The 22,892-nt window shown below is 41.5% G+C and overlaps 1 protein-coding gene across 4 annotated transcripts in view; it reads left to right on the forward strand.

Annotated features, from left to right (window-relative positions):
* LOC122559750 (potassium voltage-gated channel subfamily C member 2-like) overlaps window positions 1-22,474 on the forward strand; it is a 188,038-nt gene extending 165,564 nt beyond the window's left edge. Inside the window, exons 5-6 of one of the 4 annotated variants that reach the window (XR_006314542.1) lie at window positions 14,775-14,827; window positions 19,540-19,558. Coding sequence is in view for 1 of the 4 variants with exons in the window: in XM_043709706.1 (XP_043565641.1) it covers window positions 14,775-14,827; window positions 19,540-19,659 (173 nt within the window). In the remaining 3 variants the exon portion in view is untranslated. Of the gene's footprint in view, window positions 1-14,774; window positions 14,828-19,539 lie in introns of all 4 variants that reach the window. The other 3 variants (XR_006314540.1, XM_043709706.1, XM_043709703.1) reach the window with 3 other exon arrangements.
* The last annotated feature ends 418 nt before the right edge of the window (window positions 22,475-22,892 follow it).

Here is a 22,892-nt window from a genome sequence, read left to right on the forward strand (position 1 = left end):
AAGATGTACAGCAGAAGTGATTGTGCTGGTCTTTGCACCAAATAAGTAAATAATAAGGGGAACAATAAAAGTGTGGTCAGATGTTAATTTCACAGATTAACTAGATGTTTGAATTGCTCCAGTTTAATGCTTCTGTTGTCATTGATTAATGTAATTTTGTAAAACATTGAAACTACTGAAATGTGACTGTGATAACCTCATCAGTTATTTTATATTTTCTATCCCTGGAAATAGATGACCAGAAAAAGAATCAAGTATTTAAAATAGGCATGAGATGGTGGAAGAATGATTTTCTCAACAAAGTACCTGAAGCTGTCATTATAATTTTTGGCGATAGCATTAAAAAAGAGAATGAGAATGTGGGACTGATGTATAAGATGCAGCTTATCCAATAACAGATGGATAGTCCAATATCAACTGTTTATTGTTATCACAAAAACATGAAATTATCACAAGAGATTCACAGAAATCAAAATTACTGACAAAAAGTGGGGGGGGGGCGGAATGCAGGGTGGAGAGTTGCTTCAGTTGCTCAGCCATGAAGGTGGCCAATGTTGTGCTACGTGGGGTTGGGGGGGCACAGATGTTTGGTGTTGTCAGAATTGTTTCAATCACAAAGATAAGGAAGACCCTCCTGTTCACAAGCCTTTTTTTTCAAGAGTTTCAAAGATTTGTTCATTAGGCGGCACCCACCAAGAGAAAATATTTTGAGGATTTAAAGAGGCCTTACTGATTTTGACATTGAGTATGAGTCTGTCTCAGGGTATGAGACAGTGACTGCTAAGATCAATTGTTCTCTTTAGTTGAGCTCAATTTCCATTAATTAACAGGGTATTGCGCAAGATCGAATTTGAAAGTCTCAGACCACAGTTGATGTTGAGATTTAGTGAGGTTTTTTTTAATGGTCATTTTTAACCTGTTTAAATTTGGGAGCACCATTATCAGGGCCTTGCATTAGTACTGAATTTTTTCTTAGAGAGGCATTAAAGATAAACCACTTTTGCTTGAAATAAGGAGGACATTTCTCATATTGTCCACTGCTGTAACTTTATGGGTTATTTCGGTTGCATTACTTTTGCTTTGGATCTGCAAACACATTCATCCAATTACACAGGAAAGCAAGATGTACAAGTGGTGAGACTCAGTTTGAGAAGCCCTGTTTTAGGTGAGCACATTTATATTAAACAGAATAACATCATTCATATATAGAATATAAAAGGACAGAATTATAATAATGGAGCTGTGATTCTACCTGAGTACCAGTTCAATACACCTGGCATCATTTTCACCTCATTGCTGTCAAATGTTACCCCCACTCTCGCCCCACCCACCCCACCCCAACCATCTTTCATGCCCAACGCCTCCCATCTTGATGCTCGTAACTTCAAACTTCATTCTGTGACTTGGGTGCTTCAGAATGATGCAGATCAGGGATACTTAAAATGGATGAGAAGAAACTTAAAGGTCAGAACTCACTTGTCCCTGAGTGACATTGCCTATAGTGAGAAAGTCAGGAAAATCAGATGCAGTGACAATTGAGGATCTTCTTAACGCAAAGATCAAAAAGACCCATTTTTTGGCCAAGTGTTGGATGATGCGACAGGATTCTCACTAGTCGGCTGTGAAAGTCTATTTGCATGGATTATTTCTCAATGTGATCTTCATTAGTATCTTATCTCAACTCATTTATATGCAAACAACATCCTTCCATCCGATAGAAACCAGATATTCCTGACATGAAAGTCAGGGTGGTAACCTAGAGACCCTTTTCTTGCCATGTGCTCCTCCAAGCATTCCCCTTGGACAGCAGTCACCAAGGTCACAGGGAGCGTACCATGGGCTGTCACACTGTACAACCCACACCGATAGACATTGGCACCAAACTTATACCAGCCTTACTGTACCATAAGTGGCCATCTCTGATCCTCTTACAGTGCATGTCTGTACCTCAGTGTTGCACTTCAGACTGTTCTGGCACCTTTCATTACAATGCTGCTGCCTGGACACTTTGCATTCAGGGCAGGCAACTTACTCATGGACTAGACCAGGCTGCATCTAAGGGCTCCTCATTTGCTTTCTTAGCACTCACACACTTTGTGCCTACTTTGATGCCCATAACACCCCTATCTTGTCTTGCCTTTTGGTGCTTTGATGCTTCAGCCGCAGCTAAAAGATTCACAGTCTTTCTGCCTGGCCTTCCTGCTTCGTGCAGACACAAAGCCAAACAGCTTCTCCTGATTGTCGGTAGTCATCAGTTAGGGGGATGAGCATCCTGTTATACAGCAGCTTACTACATCAATCTTACAACTACACAGTGTACCACCTGTGTATTTAACATTCTTAAATTGAATATCTTCAGTCAAGTCAAGGGAGACATGCTTCAGTCAGTGAGCCCCATACAACAAGTTAAGATCAGCGTTCGATATCAGACCCGGGGCTTAAGCATGTTCAGTCCATCACCCAGGAGCAGGGGACGTCAATATCTCTACAGTCTGGGGAATGGGCCACAGTCAACCCAATGGCGCCAGTGCAACAGGCCACGGAGTTGGAGGAAGACGGTCAGGGAGTTTTACAAGGGTCTAGTGACTCCAATTGAAGCTGTCCAGCAAAGTTGCTCTGTAGGCTTCAATCGTGGTCAGTCCAGTGAAACTCAAGGGGAATAATTGGGGGCCACTACTGCAAGAGATAAGCCGAGCTATTTAACTGTATGAATAGCAGGATTGGAGGCAGCATTTTCAAATTCAGAAAGGATTACAGTTGTGAAATGGGAAGCATAAAATGTGATAGAGCATTGAAAGGAAAAGATTAATGTGAGAGGGGGGGATTCATTAACTGGAAGCAGACCTCTGGTTTCCATAGAGTGACAGTGCACTCCCACACCTGGTCTGTTTACTTGATATGCTTGCGGTTGGGGCATAAATTGGTGTGATGAAGATTTAGAGAAATTGGGAGGGAACTTGGGAAAGTTCAAAGCCCGTGGGATTCACAGGAAAGGGAATGTGCACATTTGGTTATTCATCAATTGTAAGGGCTTAACCTTGAGATTCACTGGTTCCTTGCATTGTGCTGTGAATAACAACTGTAGAATTCAGTTCAAATCTTGAATTAAAAGTATAATGATGATTATATAACCATTGTTGATTGTGATAAAACATATATGTGGCTCATTAATGGCCTTTAAGAAAGGAAAACTATTGTCCTTCCCTGGTCTGGCTTACATGCTGTTCCAGACCTACAGCAATATAGTTGACTCTTACCTGCTCTTTGAATGGCTAGCAAACCACTTGGTTGCATCAACCACCAAAATGTCTCAGAAAAGGAATCAAACTCCTTGAACTACTTGGCCTATGCACCAGAAATGACAATGACAAACTCAACCCTGTCACCCTTGCAAACTTCTCTGTGTCAATATCTGTGAGCTTGTGTGAAAATCAGGACAGCTGGTTCGCAACTAGTGAACTCACAGCCTGACATCGTCATACGCTCAGAATCATACCTTATAAACAATGTTCCAGACACCATAAATCCCTGGATATGCCCTGTCCCATCAGTAGGATAGAACCAACAGAGGTGTAGGCACAATGGTATAGAGTCAAGTCAGAGTTGCCCTATGAGTCCTCAACATTGACTTCAGATAGTATGAAGTCTCAGAGCACCAGATAAACAGGGACAAGGAAACCTGCTGAGTACCACGTTCCATCTTTCTTGACTGGTGAATCAGTACTCCTGCATGTTGAACAACACTTGGAGGAAGCACCGAGGGTGACAAGGGTGCAGAATGTACTCTGAGAGGAGGACTTCAAGGTCAACACCAAGAGTGTCTCAGCAGCACAACTACTGGCCAAATGTTTTGGGTACTGAAAGCCAAAGCTTCTGGACTTGGTCTGTGGAAGGTGGTGACGAAACCAACATGGACAAAAAAACATATTTGACTTCATTGCTATCAACTGGCCTGCCATAGATACATCTGACTGCAGCACTATCGGTAAGAGTGACCACCGCACGGTCCATTTGAAGATGCGGGTTCATCTTCACATTGAGGATGAGCTCCATCATATTTTGTGATATGGTTCAGACTGATCTGGCAACTCAAGATTGGGCATCCATGAGGTGCTCTGGTCACTGGCAGCAACAGAATTTGTGTTCTAAAATAATTTGCAACCTCTTGGCCTGGCATATTCCCCACAGTACTAATACCATTAAATCAAAGGATCAACTCTGGTTGAATGAAGAATGCAAGAGTGCATAACAGGAGCAAAATTCAGTATGCGTAACAGTATATCTAACATCAACCTAGTGAAGGTACATCACAAGATGACTTACATAAAAGTGATAGGCAGAGCTAAGCAACTTGGCTAAAAAGATTATATCTAAGCTCTGCAGTCCTGCCACATACAATCGTGAATGGTGGTAGCAGTCAAACAACTCACTAGAAGAGGAAGTTCCACAAATATCCCCATCCTCACTGAGGGGGCGGTCCAGCACATAAATGAAAAAGGTAAGGTTAATACAATTGCAACAATCTTCAGTCAGAAGTGCTGAGTGGATGATCCATCTCAGCCTCCTACAACGGTCCCCCATGTCACAGATACCAATCTTCAGCAAATCAATTCACTTCACATAATGTCAAGAAACAGTGGAGGCCCTGAATACTGCAAAGGCTACACGTCCTGACGTCATTCGAGCAAAAGTGCTAAACAAGAGCGCTCCACAACTAGCCATGCATCTCAAAAGACTTTTCCAATACAGTTATAATACTGGCACCTGTCCAACAATGTGGAAAATTGCCCAGGTATATCCTGTACACAGAAACCAGGATAGCTCCAACCTTGCCAATTATTGTTCCATCAGCCTACTCTTGATCATCAGTAAAGTGATGGAAGATGTCATCAGCAGCGCTATCAAGCAACACCTGCTCAGCGATTATGTGCTCAGTGATGCCCAGTTTGGGTTCAATCAGGGCCACTCAGCTCCTGATCTCATTACAGCCTTGGTTCAAACATGGTGAAAAGAGCTGAATTCCTGAAGTGAGATGAAGATGAGTGCACTTGACATCAAAGCTGTACTTGACCAAACGTGGCATGAAGGAACCCAATCATAACTGGTGTAATTTTGAAATGGAGGACAGCTCTCCACTGGTTGGAGTCATACCTGACACACAGCAGGAAGGTTGTGGTTGTTGGAGGTCAGTTATCTCAGCCCCAGGACACCACTGCAGGAGGTCGTCAGGCTAATGTCCTCATCCTAACCATCTTCAGCTGCTTCAGCTATGACCTTCCCTTCATAAATAATGTTCGAAATGTTCGCTGATGATTGTACAATGTTTAGTACCATTTGCAACTCCTCAGATACTGAAGCAGTCAATGTCCTGATACGGAAAGACAAGGACAATATGCAGGTTTAGGCTGATAATTGGCAAGTAACATTCACACCACATGAGAACCAGTAATAACCATCTACGGCAAGAGAGAATCGAACAATAACCTGTTGACTCAATGGCATTACTTTTGCTGAATCCTCCACTAGCAACATCTTGGGGATTACTATGAATCAGAAGCCGAACTGAACAAGTCATACAACAGTGGCTATTCGAGAAGGTGATTGGCTAGGATTCCTGCAATGAGTAACTGATTCCCTGACTCCCCAAGGTCTGTCCACCTTCTCCAAAGCATAAGTCAGGAGTGTGTTGGAATACTGTACCCTGGATGGGTGCAGCCCCAACAACACTCAAGAAACTTCACACCATCCAGGACAAAGCAGCCCACTCGGTGGGCCCACAGCATCACAACTACAAACATCCACTGCTTCCACCACTGAGAATCAGTAACAAAAGCGTGTTCCATTTATAACATGCACAGCGGAAATTCACCAAGGTTCCTTATACAGCACCTTCCAAACCCACGACCATTTCCATCTATAAGGACAAGGGCAGCAGAAATACCAGAACACCACCACTTCAAGTTCCCCTCCATGTTGCTCACATTCCCGACTTGGAGATATATAATTGTTCCTTCCCTATCACTGGGTCAAAATCTTGGAATTCTCTGCCTAAAGGCCTTGTGGGTCAAACTCCAGCACATGGACTGCAGCAGTTCAAGAGGGCAGCTCACCGCCACCTTCTCAAGGGCAACTAGGGGTGGGCAATAAAAACTGGCCCAGCCAACAGTGCCCACATCAGAAGAATGAATTTAAAAATGGTGAACCTTAGGCATTAACCTCCTGTGTGCAGATCATTTCATTGCACTTTTGACCATATCATGTAGCGTCATGAAGCATAAGTGGATGTTTTGGAGCCTGCAAAGATGGACTCGGGTTGTACCAATCACCTTCCAGGTACCCGAAGCCTGCAAGTGGTGGAGAGGCTGCTCACTTCGCAGCTTCACCCATCCAACATTGTGTAGTGCTAAGGATGGGTAGGCTGTGTACCTTCAATGTTGTAGTTGCAGCTGGATGCAGATGTACATTAACAGCTGACAATGACCATATATTTACAAATGTGAGAATTGATTTACCTTGAATTGTCACCTGTTCCATCCATGTGCCCTCAGGTTCTTCTTGCTTCTTTCCCTTCCACTGTGTCTCAGTGGAGGCCTGGGTTCCATAGTCAGAGTGGAGGGACCCTGCCCTTCATAGAAACTCAGCTGGCCTTGGAACTTTGGTCAGGTGATCCCAGGAATATTTGTGTCTAGATGGCCCAGATGTACTGAGTATGACCCACCCAGATGCAACTGCATCCTCCTTGGCCTGACCTCTCACAGTGGTAAAGATGGCAGGAACAGCGGAACTAGAAGACCTATCCACCTTTGGAAGTTTGTGAGAGAAGGCTTCTGGTGGGGGGGGGGGGGGGGAGAGGGGGAGGGGGCGCCTGTACGTGGTTCCTCCTCCACCTGGGTGCCTCAGAGGTGGAAGAGGGGACATCCTGTGGGGCTTCCCTCGTGACCTCAGCCACCATAGTCATGTCGATCGTAGCTGCAGGAGACAGAGGAAAGAATGTGTCACAAACAAATTGTAATCATTCTGGCATGTTAAGGATACATTTGTAGTTGGGGTAATAGCAGGGTTGGACACTGATAGACAATGCCTCTTATCTCATTCTTATTTGAGTGAGTTTAAAATTGGGTGTCACAGCTGGTGTAGGTGAGGGTACATTGATGAGAAGTCCTGGGTGAATGAGTAGAAATCACCAAGGCCAAGCAGGGTTAGCAGGGGTTGGCAGTGAGGGGGTAAGGGTAATTTGAGGGAAATGTTGCAAAGCAACACTGAGCCTTGGAGGGAAGGTGGTGCAGTGGCAGAGTGGGAGTGATGTGAGTAGTGGAGAGAAGATGGTGGCACTCACCCTGGTGGAATAGAAAAAGGTCAATGACTTTGTTCCTACGTGACTGGGAGTTCCTCCAGTTGGTTGAATTCATGGTTGAGTTTGGACCAGACTGGCATGATCTGGTGTTGTGGCTTCTTCTATGTCCTGTGCACCACCATGTTATTGGACTGAAGTTTCCTATCACTGTTAATAGAGCATTAATTTCCTTTTGACTGCCACATCCTGGTGCAAATGTTTTCAAGAGTAGCTCCAGCATTTGACAGGCTATGGAGCCAGACTCAAGAATCCAGTAGTAATCATGCGGTGGCAACTACTTCCATCTATGGCAAGTGGGAGAATCAGGCTATTATTGGATGAATGGGGCATCATAATGACGTGATACACAACTAATGAGGTGAGCTTGGAATGGTAGTGCAGGAAAATTCATGAGGCCTCATATAGAGAAACCCTCCTTGAAACTCAAGGCAATTGATGTCACCAATTCCAGCTAAACTTCAGCCCCAACATTTCCAAGACATTTCTCCTTCTGCTTCAAATAGTTAGCGTCAGGAACAGCTCAGGAAACCAGTCATTTCCAATCCCAAATTGGCAATGATTATTTCAAGACCAACATGCATTGCTAGTTGAGATCATTACCCATGCTGCACAAATTCAAGTCATAGAGTCATTGTCATAGAGATGTACAGCATGGAAACAGACCCTTTGGCCCAACCTGTCCATGCCGACCAGATATCCCAACCCAATCTAGTCCTACCTGACAGCACCCGCCCATATCCTTCCAACCCCTTCCTATTTATATGACCATCCAAATGCCTTTTAAATGTTGCAATTGTACCAGCCTCCACCATTTCCTCTGGCAGCTCATTCCATACACTTGACGAGCAAAAGTGTTTAGTTTGGTAACTAAACATAAAGAAGTCACAAATTTCAGATTAATCCCAAAACTTGTTAGGGCAAAAATCTTTTTTCAAGTAAAACCTATTTTTATCATGGGATATGGGCAGCACTGGCAAGGCCAAGATTTCTTATGATCCCTAACTGAATTAAATTAATTGAATTAGCTTTATCGCCCATGGAAAGTTTACAAGTCACCACTTACAGCATTATTTTAGGTACAAAGGTACCTATCTAGATAGAGATTCGTGAGTACAAATTCTTAGGAAAAAAAATTAGAAAAATAAAAAAGAATGTCCAGCACTACCAACCTTCAAAAGTACAAAATCATAGTTATAAATTAGAAAATAAAGAAATAAGAGTTCAGATTACTAGACCTTCACAATAATATAATAAAGAAAACAAAAATTAAAAAAGAGAATCTAAGACAAAGTCCACGTAGTACAGTTCAAAAAAACTTGAGGACTATGAGGCTGAATGGGCTGGGGCTATTTTCTCTGGAGCTTCAGAGCCTGAGGGGTGACCTTTTAGAGATTTTTAAATCACAAGAGGCATGGATAGGGTAAATAGACAAGGTCTTTCTCTGGAGTAGGGGTCGTCCAGTGCTAGAGGGCATAGGTTTAAGAAGAGAGGTGAAAATTGTAAAAGGGACCTAAAGGGCAACTTTTTCACATAAAGGTTGATGTGTGTATGGAATGAGCTGCTACAGGACTTGGGGGATGCTGGTACAATTATAACATTAAAAGGCATCTGGATGGGTATATGACTAAGAAGGGTTTAGAGGAATATGGGCTAAGTGCTGGCAAATGGGACCAGATTGATATAGGATATCTGGTCAGCATGGACGAGTTGGACTGAAGGGTCTGTTTCCATGCTGTACATCTCTATGACTCTATGGCTGGATTCACCATGATGCCGAAGAAAATGCCCTTGAACAGATGATTATGAACCACCTTCTTGAATTGCTGCAGTCCCTAGCACGTAGAGATGCGTACAATGCTCTTAGGAAGGGAGTTCTAGGATGTTCCAACAGCAGTGAAAGAATGGCAGGATGGTTGGAGGGATACTTGCAGGTGGTAGATGATAGAAGTTTCCAATTTGGAAGGTAAATAGGAATAGAAGGGCAGGTTAGAGAAAGAAAAAAGAAACTGAACAAAAAAAAAGGGCTAGGGAAAGAGGAGAGAGCAGGAGAAAACATATCATTCAATACAGAGAAAATTGAGGCATAATGAGGGTAAAAGAATTGAAAAATGTATAAGAAAATGAACAGTTGTTCTCAGAAAAGGTACAGGAGATGTAATTTATCCTTGTTTTTCACAATGAACAATGTCTTGGAAGATTAGGTTAGCTGTTTGATGCAGTGCTTTTTTCTTAACTGCATCCCAGATTTGTGAAAACAATGGTTGTCAGATGGATGCTCCTGAGCATTAATGCTTCAGTGACATTAACAGATTAATGATCAGCACATTATTGTCACAATTCACAAGGAAATAATTCACAAACATTCACTAGAAAACTACCTGACACCCAAATGACAATATATAGTAACACTAACATGATAAAATGCCTTCAAACACTTCCCAGGAGTGTTGTCGGACAAAATTTGTCATTTAGCCTTGTGAGAAACGGGATACATGACATTTAGTCAGAGCAATAAGGTTTAAGGAGTATCTTAAATGAGGAAAAAGAGGGAATGAGGCAGGGAGACACGGAACCAAGTTCCAGAGCATTGTCTAAAGTAGCTAAAGGCTAGCAACATAATGCCTCTGGGATATGCAAGAGATTGTTGAATACATATCATGCAGTAATTAGAGTTTCCTGCAAAAAAAATCTAAGAACTGTCTTTTGATAACAATTATTGATATAGTGTACGTTTGAATTGAAATTTGGCAAGTGAGGTTTTTTTATGCGTTTTGTGCATAGTTGAGCGCAAGTACATCTGGAAGAGAAAGACCTCAATTTTCCCAGTGATGGAATGGTTCCCAACTTGGCAAATCCAACCTGGGATGGAATGTTCTGGGATTGCAGGTGTTCGATCTGAAGGGACTGGCTTTTACATTGCAGAGGCTTCCAGGTGCAGGAGTGGTTGCACCAGCAATCTATCTTAACCTTGAAAGAGAAATGAAAGACAATCTTCCAGATCTCATCCCTCCACACTTTTCCCATGCCAACGCATGGCACTTCACGTCCCTCCGTGGACACCACATGGCCCATCATCCCCTCCATGACAACCTATGACTCTCTATCCATCCCATTATCCATAATTTTCTCATACTAATGTACCCCCTCCTTTGCTCTTGCACCAACCATGCCAACTAACGCAGTATCCACCGTGGAAGGACCTCAAGACACATGCTGGGATCAAACAAAGTTTTTGAAGTTGGTATTGATAAATTCACTTTTGATAAACACACAACTGCTACATTTAAATTCATTTAATCCTTTCTAAAAATAAGCACTGGAATTTGCAGTCCTACTTCAAAAGGTTTATAATGACTTGAGGCAGCCAAACAGACAATCAACTGACAGGCAACCAGTTGTGGTAGTTAAAGTGTAAAATCAGTCACTCAGCACTAATCCTGTATTTGTAACCTGAGACTTATGTTGAGAGACAGAATGAAAAGCAAGCACTGATATTTTTTAGCACTACAGACAATATTTTCAAATATTAAAATGAGTTTGAAATGCATTTACACTTTGGCAGCTCCTTTTGACAACTGCAATGAGTTCATGCATTTTTCAAGCACATTCATGTCTCTGTTTAAGAATCCCAAAAGGGACACCCTGACAGTTCCTGAGGTGTTCCAGGGCCATATCCAAAAGGATATGCCACCTCTCCAGATAAGTCCAGTACCTTTAGACCTTCTCCTACCAGGTCTAAAGTGGGCAATCATATTTTGAACAAATCAGTAGTGAAAGTCAGACCTTCCTGGGGCAGCTATCTCAATGAATCACAGGCGTCCAGTTTCAAACCTGTCCTAATTTCCTTCACCTCCACTCACACAAAGCACCAAATGAAAATGGTAGGTGTGGCATTCTAGATTCAGGCCCCTGCTGCCATTGTCAGTATTATAGGAAGTCTCTCTGCGTGTACAAAAATTCAGATCAAACTGATCAAGGTCTGGATTTTGACCTGATAGATGAGAAATTCCTCGAGACTCTGGAAGTCAGGAGTTTGAATCCCACTATGGAATTGGAACACCACAGTGCGTGTGTGACATCCCTGACCAGTATCCCCAGACATCAGCCATATTTACAATCTGATGTCCAACTGGATAGGCATTGAAAGTCACATGAACTGGTGATTCCACAGTGAAGTTTGGAGAAAATCTCAGGGATGGTAAGGGATTTGGTCTTGAAGGTGAGGCTGATACTGGAAAGAGAGCCATGGTAGGTGACAAGGTGAGAACCTCAGGGTAACAATGGGGGAGGGAGGAGGAGGTGATCAGAAACCTGGGAGTACAGTTGGGAGCATAGTAGAAGAGGTGTTCAGGGATGCCTTGAGGTGATGTGGTGGTGTCAGAGGTATGGTGTGGAAGTACTATTGAAAACCTGCTGAGGAGAGCTCAGATATTGTATTTAATCAGAGGACCCTGGAAGGGATGTGATCAGCCTCTCTAGAGTGAAGTTTGGGGAGGGTTAGGCATCATGTGGGGAGGGTCAGAGGTGATGGCCAATCACAGTGGTTTCTCACAGAGGTACGCTGAATTCAGAAGATAGGTGTAAAGCCACTCACCTTCTGAATCCTTCTGAAGAAGGGTTACACCCGAAACATCAACTTCTGCACTTCCTGATGCTGCCTGGCTTGCTGTGTTCTTCCAGCCTCCTGCCTGACTACTTAGTCAGTTTACTAGCAGTACCACATGCCTATCCCTGAGGAAGCCACATCTTGGGGTATACTGGTATCTGTGGGCCAGTGACCCAACGAGAGAAAGTAGGATGATGGGATTGGTTCTCCATTGTTAAGTGGATTAGCCATGGTAAGTTGCCCATGGTGTCCAGGCAAGGTGGATTAGGCATGGGAAATGCAGTGTTATTGGGATACCGCAGGGAGGTGGGTCTGTGTGGGATGGTCATCAAAGGGTCGGTAGGTCTCAATGAGCTGAATGGCCTGCTTCCACACTTTTGGATTCTATGATTCTATGGTTGATGTATGATGATGGGGAGACAATGGAGTATTGGGATGACTTTAAGAAAATACAGGTCAACATGGTGAGATTAGAGCAGAGGCTGTGCTATTAAACTGAGATTGATACAGGGTTATGAGGAGAGAGTGGACCAGTGAAACTCCTTTTATATTACAGTAACATTGAGCTGAGACTAACACAGTGGGTCAAGTGCTCTCCATTGTGCTGAAAGATCCCACAGCCCTAAAGAAATTTCAGTTCCCAAATACTTGTTTTTTAATTATGCTGCATGCCAACACTATTTTGCATGGCTATCTTAGCAAACTTTCTGTCTCTGCATGGCAGTCAGATTATTAGCAACTGATTTTAAAAGCTGTGCCTATTTAGATTTGATTTCCATGGTGATGTAGTGTACTGTTTGTCTATGGTGTCTAATCCTGTGATTGTCAAGTGTGGTGTTCAGATTCCTGTGGTATGTTGGTAACAATCTATAGCATCAATTTCTACAATGGTTTGAGGAAAATCAAGCTGTGATGTCCATTTCATGAAGATGGGAATATCTATCAGTGATATTTCTTTCAATGCTCGCTTGAAGTTATTAGTTGTCCAGTAGTTCAGTGGGTGAAAAGAACTGCCAAATTATAGATTAAAACAAACTGAAATAATGTTGTTTGTGTTGCTCTGCACAAGTTTAAAATGTTCTTTACATTTTTTAATTTACCCAGCAGGGGTTAAATGACCCATATAGTAGTTTTGTAATTGTATATTTTTTACAGTCCCACCATTTGGTTTTTAAACAGTCACTGCATCTCTGTCCATTTTTTTTAAATGGTTAAGTTCAGATATGAATAATTCAAATTCTGCAGCAATTTGACTCCACATTCCAAACTTGTCCAAAATTCATTCCAATTCATCCAAGATGAATGATGAATGTTAAAGAAGATTATGCACCAAGTTTTTGAAATGTTGAGAAGTAACAAGCACACATATATTCCACACTGAAGAAATGCACAAACAAGCATGTTATTTAGCCAATATCGAAGGGTTTTGTGCTTGCTACTTGTTAACATGGGACCAGCTGATGCTCAAGATAGTCCAATTTTAACAGTAGCAATTCAATGCGTTGAAAGCAACAAAGGTTCTGAAACTAAGCGAAGCTACACGTGCAGTTAGACAGTATTAATAAAGGAAGTTTGCACACACACGGCAAGATTTTAGGCTGCCATTGTCTACTTTGCACAGCACAAAACTGACTAAGCTGAATTCACAAATAAAAATAAGGTTTTGGTCTAAGGTTTCCAAGTGCATATTGGCATTTTCTAGCATTGTTCAGAGGCTAATTTTCTTGGCTACACTATGTCCTCATTTTGGACTTACCAGTCGACCCACACTCATCCAGTTGGTGTGGCATTTGATGCCACACCACGGAGGCCCCGCAACATTGCCAGTACAGACCCGTTCCCCAGACTGGCTCTCCCATTGGCTAGTTTGGGTGCAAAGAGGCACTACAGCTCCAGCTCTGAGAAATCTGTAGGTGTAATCACGGCTAATGGTTTCTTTGGCTGTTAAATGTTCAGTGGGTAAGTAGACAAAACAAAGTGTCAATTCTGATCCTCTGCTGATAGATTTCCATTAGACCATTCAGACTGAGTGAAGATCTTTGTACAAGCCCATAATACCATTATTAAGGTGATTTTGCATTTTGTTTCCAATGAATGCTGCTACAGAAGGTAGAGAGAGGGGTTTGAGAATGTCTCTTTGTTCCTTATTACCCTAGCAACACTGGGCCTGTACCTGTTGGAGCCAAACGATCAGACTACCATTGCTCCTGAAGAGTTCTCAGTCATTATAATGGAGGTGTTGAGGGCAAAGACCTGGTATTATGGTTTTCATAGCTATAGTACTTTGGGAATAGATGTTTTCTAGTGGGTAAAGGCATGCAAAATTGACCCAAGTATAATAACAATATCTGATAAGACTTGGCATAACATTTATCAATATTCACTCAGTCATTCATGTGGATTCACTCAATGGCAGGTCCTTGGCTTGTTGTCTCCTTCATCCTGCATCATTTCCTTGGCAATTTTTCATAGTGATGACTTGCCATTGCCTTCTCGGGGCAGGACAAAGAGAAAGGTTCCAAGTCTACCTCAGCTACAACAAATCAAACCCTCTCCATTGGCATTAGTCTTGACCAGATGCCAGCCAACTAGCCCCTGTATTCAAACTTATGAAGAATATTTCAATATTTCACTGCTTCACTTAGCAGTTCACATTGTTTGAATTGTACTGTACAATAGAATAATTCCAAGTACAATATTCTCTGTAATTTATTCAAGAGATGTTATTACCTTATATTAATCAAATGGAAGTTCATGTCACTTCATTTCAGTTGTATGGTACACTTGTGATTGCATTTTGTTTGTGCCAATCAGGGCTTCTAGAACTTACCACTGCTCAGCTCATTACATCTGAATTTCATCATGAGGTGAGTTTTATTTTGCTTTATATATATATTAAAACAAATAACATTTTTGAAAATTACAACAGATGACAAATTCAGTTGACAGTGGTAAAGAGCGCAAGTTGTGGAACATGCTGCCTGCTGTCCAGAATTATGTTGCAAACGTATGATTGGATTTTAAAAATGAACACAGACACGATATGCAGGTGGACATTTCAGCTGTAGGCCCTTCATCCAAACTTTCAATTTGGTTTCCAGCATTGCATTCTTGATTTTACTTTGCCTCTGCAACAGTATATCTAAGATAAAGTGCAATATTCAGAATTAAGGTAGATCACTTTGGATGTTCAGCTTCCTCCCAGTTAACAGGCAGGGTCAATTGACAATGTATTTGGTGATTTTCAAATGGTAATCACTGATAGCTCTGAAATCCCAGCTCAGAGAGAGGTTTTCTCAGCCTGCCATGCCCATTGCTAGTGCCAACTCCACATGAGGCCTACCTACTCACATTCCATTTCCTTGCTCCTTCCCATAACCATTAATACTTCTTCAACTCCCTCTTAAATGTCACGATTAATTCAACTGAAATCATCACTTCAGTGTTGCATTCCACACTCTTATAAATCTTTGCATGGCAAAAAAAAACATTCTATTAATTAAATACAATGTAGCATGCTAATTGCACATACTAAATAGGTTCAGTAACAGGAGTCTGAATTAGATTGAGCAGAGGAACTAAATTAGTTCTTATTTTATATTAATTCTATGAAGATCTCAAGGCCTTCAGGGACAGTTTTCCAATGATTTGTGCTCAGTAAGGTCATCAGATAGAGATTTTGTTCTGTAGCATTATTTGAGACAAAGCTCGAAGACAAATCTGACTCACAGTATCCCAGGTCCACTGCTGGACTGGTCTGCATGGTTTTCCATGCTGGACAGAATACTCACCCAAGCATGTCATTCATATGCCCAAATCTTCCCAGATCATGATATCAAACGGCCTCCACTTCTTGCCAAGGTGGACCTCACAAATTTAGCATCCAAGGAGCAGGAGAATCGACGTTTCGGGCATGAGCATTTCTTCATGCCCGAAATGTCGATTCTCCTGCTCCTTGACCTACTGTGCTTTTCCAGCAACACATTTTCAGCTCTGATCTCCAGCATCTGCAGTCCTCACTTTCTCCTCACAAATTTAGACCAATTTATGCTTGTGCCAAGTTTGTTGAACTACTGTGGGTCTTTTTTGTTTTGTTGCATGGGGAGATATTAAATTGAATTGCTTGATTTGGTATGGAGTGATGCTGCGTCCTCACAAGAAGAGGCAGAGGAACACATGACCTGTCAATATAAGAAAAGCCTGCAATAGGTATGCGGGTTGCTATTACAGTGCCGGTTGGCCAACAACGTAGCAGGAAGAACAGAGCTACAGCGGTGGAAAGAACTGTGCAAAGGGAGAAAGGGGTAGTAGCAGGGAAGACACATCTAGAATGCCTTTGCTAGTAGAAGGGCTCTACATGAATGCCTAAATCCTTGGAACAGTATCCTTTCACCAGCATTTCTACAGGACACGCAATGCTCCTTTCATCCACAACCTCCCATTTCAGTATCCTCTTTGTTAGAATCCTACAGTAAAACCACCACCAAAAACCCTGCCATGAAGGTTTAGTCAAGCAAGAGGTCCAATGATATGAGCAGAAAAGAACCATTCAGCTTCAGGTATTCTCTGCATGTCTGTCCTCTTAGATGCCTTTCCCTAATCTTGTACTTCTATACAATGCTACTCAAATAGCTACTCAAAGAGCTGAAACAACATGACTGATGGAATTCTATTAACTTCCACCAAGAGAGACTGGCAGCTGATCTTGCAAAACCCTCTTGAGCAGCTCTGGTCCTTCAGAGATGGTTTCAGATTGTGCCACCTTGGCATGGAGGTCAGCAGCCTGGGTTGCCTGGCTGGCAGTCAAAAGCAAGGATACTAGCATTGTGATTAATGATAAGACACAAATGTTGTCACCTTTAGAGAGGACAATGGGTTTGTGAACAACTGTACTGCTGCCACTTGTTATGGAGAATCTTCTGCAAAGGGAGAGGTTGAACGTGAGTAACTGTGGTGTACTAATCATTGGGTGACTTGACAGTCATAGCTCAGCAGCTGGACGTCTGTGGAAACAGCAGGAGCTATGTTTTTGGCTGGCACTGCTGCATGGTGTATGAGTCTGAGAGACAGTACCTGGATAGTAGGCAAGAGCTCTGGCTTGGGTGTGCATATGGACAAGTAATGGGACTGTGGGGCATTGAACAGTGTGAGAGGTACAATCCCTTGTCCTTCACCAATTATGCAAGCTGTTTGCCTCATGGGAACCAGTGTGGACGGGTCATAAATCTCAACTTCTGTGCTCAAAAGCAAATACAGATTGATTTCTGAGCCCTAATTTTCCAAGTGGTCTAATGGATAGTGACAGAACTCCATGATGTGCCTATTTATGCTGCATTAATATTCTGACAACTACCTCCCAGGAGGCAGGCTATTTGTGCTTGCATTATATCAATGAAATGTTGGAGCCTTTGCAGCACTCAAGTAATATTCTCCTGCTTTGTGCCAGTCCAGCAGCCATTTGATATGGTTCCCAGAAAGAGTAGATCTTAAGATTTCTCCCTGACTAGAGTCAGCAGACCTACAAGAATAAATTTTACTTTGGCAAAGGGCTTTAGTTGATCCTGGTGTCTGTTATTATCATCATTTATCCATCCAGGTGTGTACTGAGATTGTCAACGAGCTTTCCCCTTCTGTAACAAGGATTTTTAGAATGGAACTATGAAAATAGACTAGTAATAAGATACATCAGAGGTATGCATAGAGGTATGTAAGCTCAGAATGAAATGTTATCTAAAGCATTACTTCACAGCTAACAGAAAAGGCAACACAGATAAATGTTTACAAAAGGAATGTTCTTACAATGACTGATTGATATCTGGAATTGTACACACAGCAGCGTAGGAGAGAAAGAATCTCTGGCACTATGTTAGACTTACCTTGGGTTTCTCTGCAAACTGAAATAGACAAGCTAAATAGTTTCCCTCATCTATATATATCTTGCTGAGGTGATTACCTATAATGCAGAAAAAAATCTTCACAAGCTTTTGTCAAGAGTACTCCCTCATTTCTGCACAGTGAGAACATCCATTCCACAAAACAGAAAATCAATAAATATGGCCCAATGAAAAAGAAAGAAAAGCTAAAAAGTGGAATTCTTATATGTGATATTTTAACAGAATAATGAAAATAATAAGCAAGGTGAGAAATTTTATTAAATAGTGAACTGAGGATTCTTTTAAACATATTAAGCAGTTTATTAAGATAGTGCACAAGAGAATTTGTATATTTTAATATGTATTTAAAGTGATGGTAAGCCAGTTTGTGACTTTTTATTGCTATCAGTGCTCACAGAATTAATATTATCAGCTCTTTTATTTTGTTAACTGCATTTCTGTATATAACAGGAGATTAATACTAAACAGACTTGACTTTTCTGAAGGGTGCAGCAGTGGGCCTATTATAATTATATTTAAAATTTAAATAATATAAATGGCATGAACCAAAAAAAAACTACTATGCAGCTCTGTGTACCAACTGACTGTCTTCAGAGCTTAACCCGTTAGTTCTCTGAGCTCAAATAATTGGTGTTTGGGTTTTGGGAAGTCATGCTATCATAGCACAGCTGAGTGCTGCTATTCGTAGAGACAGAAATATGGAATGAAGCTGCTTTTCATGTGGCAGACCTAAATGAAGGTGAAAGTTAAAAACAAGTATATGCTTCTTTTAAAGAGGTCACTGTGCAACCAAGCAATGTTAGGTTTGCCCTTTTGATGGATTCTACTAGTGCCACTATGAAGTATTTAATGTCTACTTTTTGCCAATGTGATGGTGGCATTAGAGTGTTGAATTTTGGTGGCTCATATGGAAAAAAATAGCAAAGTAGATTTGATGGATCAAAGCCTGTTGGTATATTGTTTCTTGTGGATGTGGTGTATGATTCATGGTACTTTTGCTGCATACAGACAGACCCTTCAATTCAGCACTTTAATAATGCCAGTTAAACATCCTGATATTCTTCAGTTTTCAGGTCAGATTTATGGTCTGCATTAGCTACATGCACTTACAATGGGGATCTAAAGTACATCAGCTTCAGTTAAAAGGAGAGAGGATGTTTAAAATCAGGCTTGAACGATCACCTTGTAAATGTTTCTGATCCACCATGTTGGTGAAAAGAAATGCTACAGTTTCTGCGACTATAGAAAAGAGAAGGTTAAGGAAAGAGTAGAGATTCTCAAAATCATGAGTAAATGAGACAATAAATAAATGGAATTGCTTCCTGGTAGCAGAAAAATTGGTGACCAGAGCAAATTTCTTATAAATTAATTGGCTAAAGAAGAGGAAAGAAAATGGGGGAAGAAGGTGATGCAGCAAATTGGTATGAATTAACATGTAGTTCTGAATGTATGTTGGAGATAGAGTCAATAATAACGTTCACAATGGATCTGGATAAATGCTTGCAAAGTAAAATATGGCTGAACAATGGGGAAAGAGCTGAAGTGTACAAATAATTGGATCAAAGAATTTATACAAAGACAATGGGATAAGTAACTCATAATTCCATGATGCTATATTAAAATAGGTCCTACAAATTGTGACAATATTTCCCTATGGGAATCTGCTCTATTTATGTTTTCTGCAGAGAGAAGAGGAGGTGTGGATGGCTGCCATGCAGGTAAGATTGATCCCGAGGAAGACTTCAATTATTCACCGTCACCATCCAAACCACATGTTCAGGCAAAGACCGATTTACCTAGATTAAGGATCCTGGATCCAAGATGCGGCGTCTGCATGGTTTAAGGTTGTCAGTGGAAGTAACGACAGAACTGTGCCAAATGCTGGAGAAATCTGCCACCACCTGTGCCACGGGATTGACACGAACGCTGACAGACTTAAGCACTTATTGTTTTGGTACCAAGCTAGCATTATCTGCAGTGCTCCAATCCACTGTGATGTTCACAGATGTATGGAAATGGTGACATATCATCTGCATTTCTGCTGACTGGTAATATAAGTGTAGCATGGCAACCTAATATCACTGCATTCCTGCAATTTCCCAATGTAATGGTGTCCCGGTATAAATCAGAAGATTCTTGCTTCTCTTTTGTGAGTACTACTTGTTCTTCATCGTATTTGCATTCTGATATAGCCTCTACTACCTCTTGAAGTTCACATCTTGCAAAAGCTGGGATGTGTGTAACTGCTGCAACTTGTAAGTTGGTGAGTGGAATGCATGGTGCTGTGAGGTGCTGTCTTGTCATGGCCTGTTGTCACTGTCGGAAGACTAATGCCCAAGGCTTAAAGTGGCAAGCATGTGACTAACATTACAAAGTTGTCTCCAAGACATGTCTTCCAATATAGTTTGCAACATTGTAATAAGCTGTTTTTGTTGTTATGTGGGACTGAGTATATGAGAGCCATATGTAAAACTGTAAGGTAAAGTGCTTTTCACATCAATAGCATTTCCCTGATAGCTACACAGTTTAAGAAATAGTTTTCAAGTGTAGACACTGCTGACATGTAGCCAAAATGTGGCAGCCCGTTATTGCATGGCAAGTTCCCACACACCAAACAATGAGATTTATTTTATTTTTTCTTTCAAAATGTGTGTGACTTTTCTAAAGACAGATTCATTTCTCATATATAGATAACCTGAGAAGGTGATGATGAGACTGAGTCTCCTCCTTGAATTATAGCAGCACTTGCAACAATGGTATTCCCAGAATGGCATTAGATTGGGAATTTTTGAATATTGACCCTAAATTTAAGCATTTTTTTTCTGGAGATTCCAAGGCTCTTCTGCCAAAGTTACTGCAGGTGAGAGAACAAGCTCCCACAGAAATTCACACTGGAGTGTGCTAATCCTCTGAATAATAAACCATGATATTTTTCTCCATCTGTTACTATGGCCAGCAATAATAAGAATCAAATGTGCCTGGGTCAGAAGTATATGTTTAGCAGGTTACCCAGCAGCACTCCATGCATTACCATAGCCTTCTTTTATGGAACTGAAGGCTGGGCATATTTTTCCAGTTGAAGGCACATCATCTTCTTCCGCTTCTGTCCCCATGCCTATGAGCATGGCATATAGCAATGGATGTGACTTCCTCTTCCTGTGAGGCGTGTAGGCCTCTCCCCTGGAGAAAGTGCTCTGGAAGGGCTAAATACCTCAAATTCATTGCGTATGACATCACCAGATTTAATGTATCATTCCAGCACTAGTTCTAAAACTGTTTTTCTACCTTGATACTGTCAATCATTTACCTTCTACTTGTTTGACCACAAACTTTTCAAAAATGTTCAAATATTCCAATGGTTGTTAAGCATAATACTTTTCTTTTGTTACCTTTTAGCTGTAAGGTTTCCCATCTACATAAGTTACTAGTTTCACTATGCAATTTGTTAACCCAAACTGATAAGGTTGGCCAATGTGGGCCAGGAGTTCATCCCCCATATTAAATCAGATAGATCCTCGTCATTCTTGCTAACCAGTTTATCCAACTGGCTATGTATGATTCCTATCCACTACCTTCCGGCTCCACTCATGGACCTTAAAATTAGCTCTAAACTGCCTGTGCTCATTTCATGTTTCAGTCTGTAATTATGGCATTATTATTTTCTGCTGGTTCGTAGCCAATATGATTGCGCACGTTCAGTAATGTTGATGTTTTTCCATTTCATCCTATTTTAGTGCAGAACCATTATACAATGAACATCTCTAACATCCTTGAAATATAGGAAACATCTGGTGTTAATAAGGCGAGATTGTAGCATCTCAGGATCCATATCCTGCCCTGATTCTGAGTCATCACCTCCTGAGGTGGTGAACAATTATTTCTATCAGTTATTGCAGTTTCCTTCCTGAAATCCTGTCAGTTTCCCTCTTCAATTCTCGCACCACCTTTTTAAAAAATGAAACTCCCATATGCTACAATTATAATCATTAGCAAAAATTGTTCTTCTTCTGATTGTGAAAGATATTTGGAAAGGGAATAATTATCATTGGTTAGATTCTTTTGTGTTGCTTACTAAATACTTTCAGTGAGGAAAGGAAATCATGAGAGATATTTCAAATTGTTCTCTAAATGCCATTCTTTCTCACCTTTTCGTGCATTGGATGATACTGCAATGGGTCATTGAAATAACCAAAATGATCAGTGTAATTTCCCAAATTAGTGGTACCAACAAGGGGCCTTGGCCACCAGGTCCACACTTTGGAGATTTGGGTGATGTTACACATGATTTTCCACTTCTTGCTGCATACCTTTGTCAAGTAGGGCTTTCATGTGTCTCTTAGATGTCCATGAATCCTGAGTGGTTGGGGATGAAGGAATTAGATACAAATATTAGAATTCCACACACTGATTCTTCTGAAGGACAACAATTTTACATTAACATTGTAAAATGCCCCAAGATACTTAATTAAAGCGTTACCAAACATTATTTGAGGTACTCATTTTCTGCAAATTCATTCAAGTGAGGTGGACATTGTTGGCAAGGCCAAGAATCATAGAATCCCTACAGTGTGGAAACAGGCCTTTCGGCCTAACAAGTCCACACTGACCCATTCCCCTACCCTATATTTACCCCTGATTAATGCTCCTAATCCTACACATCCCTGAACACCATGGGCAATTTAGCATGGCCGATTCACCTAACCTGCACATCTTTGGATTGTGGAAGGAGACCAGAGCACCTGGAGGAAACCCACGCAAGCACAGGGAGAATGTGCAAACTCCATACACACAGTCGCCTGAGGCTGGAATTGAACCCGGATCCCTGGTGCTGTGAGGCAGCAGTGCTAAGCATTGAGTCACCGTGCCGCCCCAAAGTGAGATGTTTTTGTCCAGCTTGTATTGAGCCTCTCTGGAGCCGCCCTGAGACAGAAATCTTCACACCTTTGGACTGTGGGAGGAATCGGGAGCACCCAGCAGAAACTCATGTAGACACGGAGAACATGTAAATTCCACACAGATACTGGTGATACCTATTCCT

The sequence above is a fragment of the Chiloscyllium plagiosum genome, chromosome 19 (genome assembly GCF_004010195.1).
Source record: "Chiloscyllium plagiosum isolate BGI_BamShark_2017 chromosome 19, ASM401019v2, whole genome shotgun sequence".
Classification (NCBI taxonomy): Eukaryota; Metazoa; Chordata; class Chondrichthyes; order Orectolobiformes; family Hemiscylliidae; genus Chiloscyllium; species Chiloscyllium plagiosum.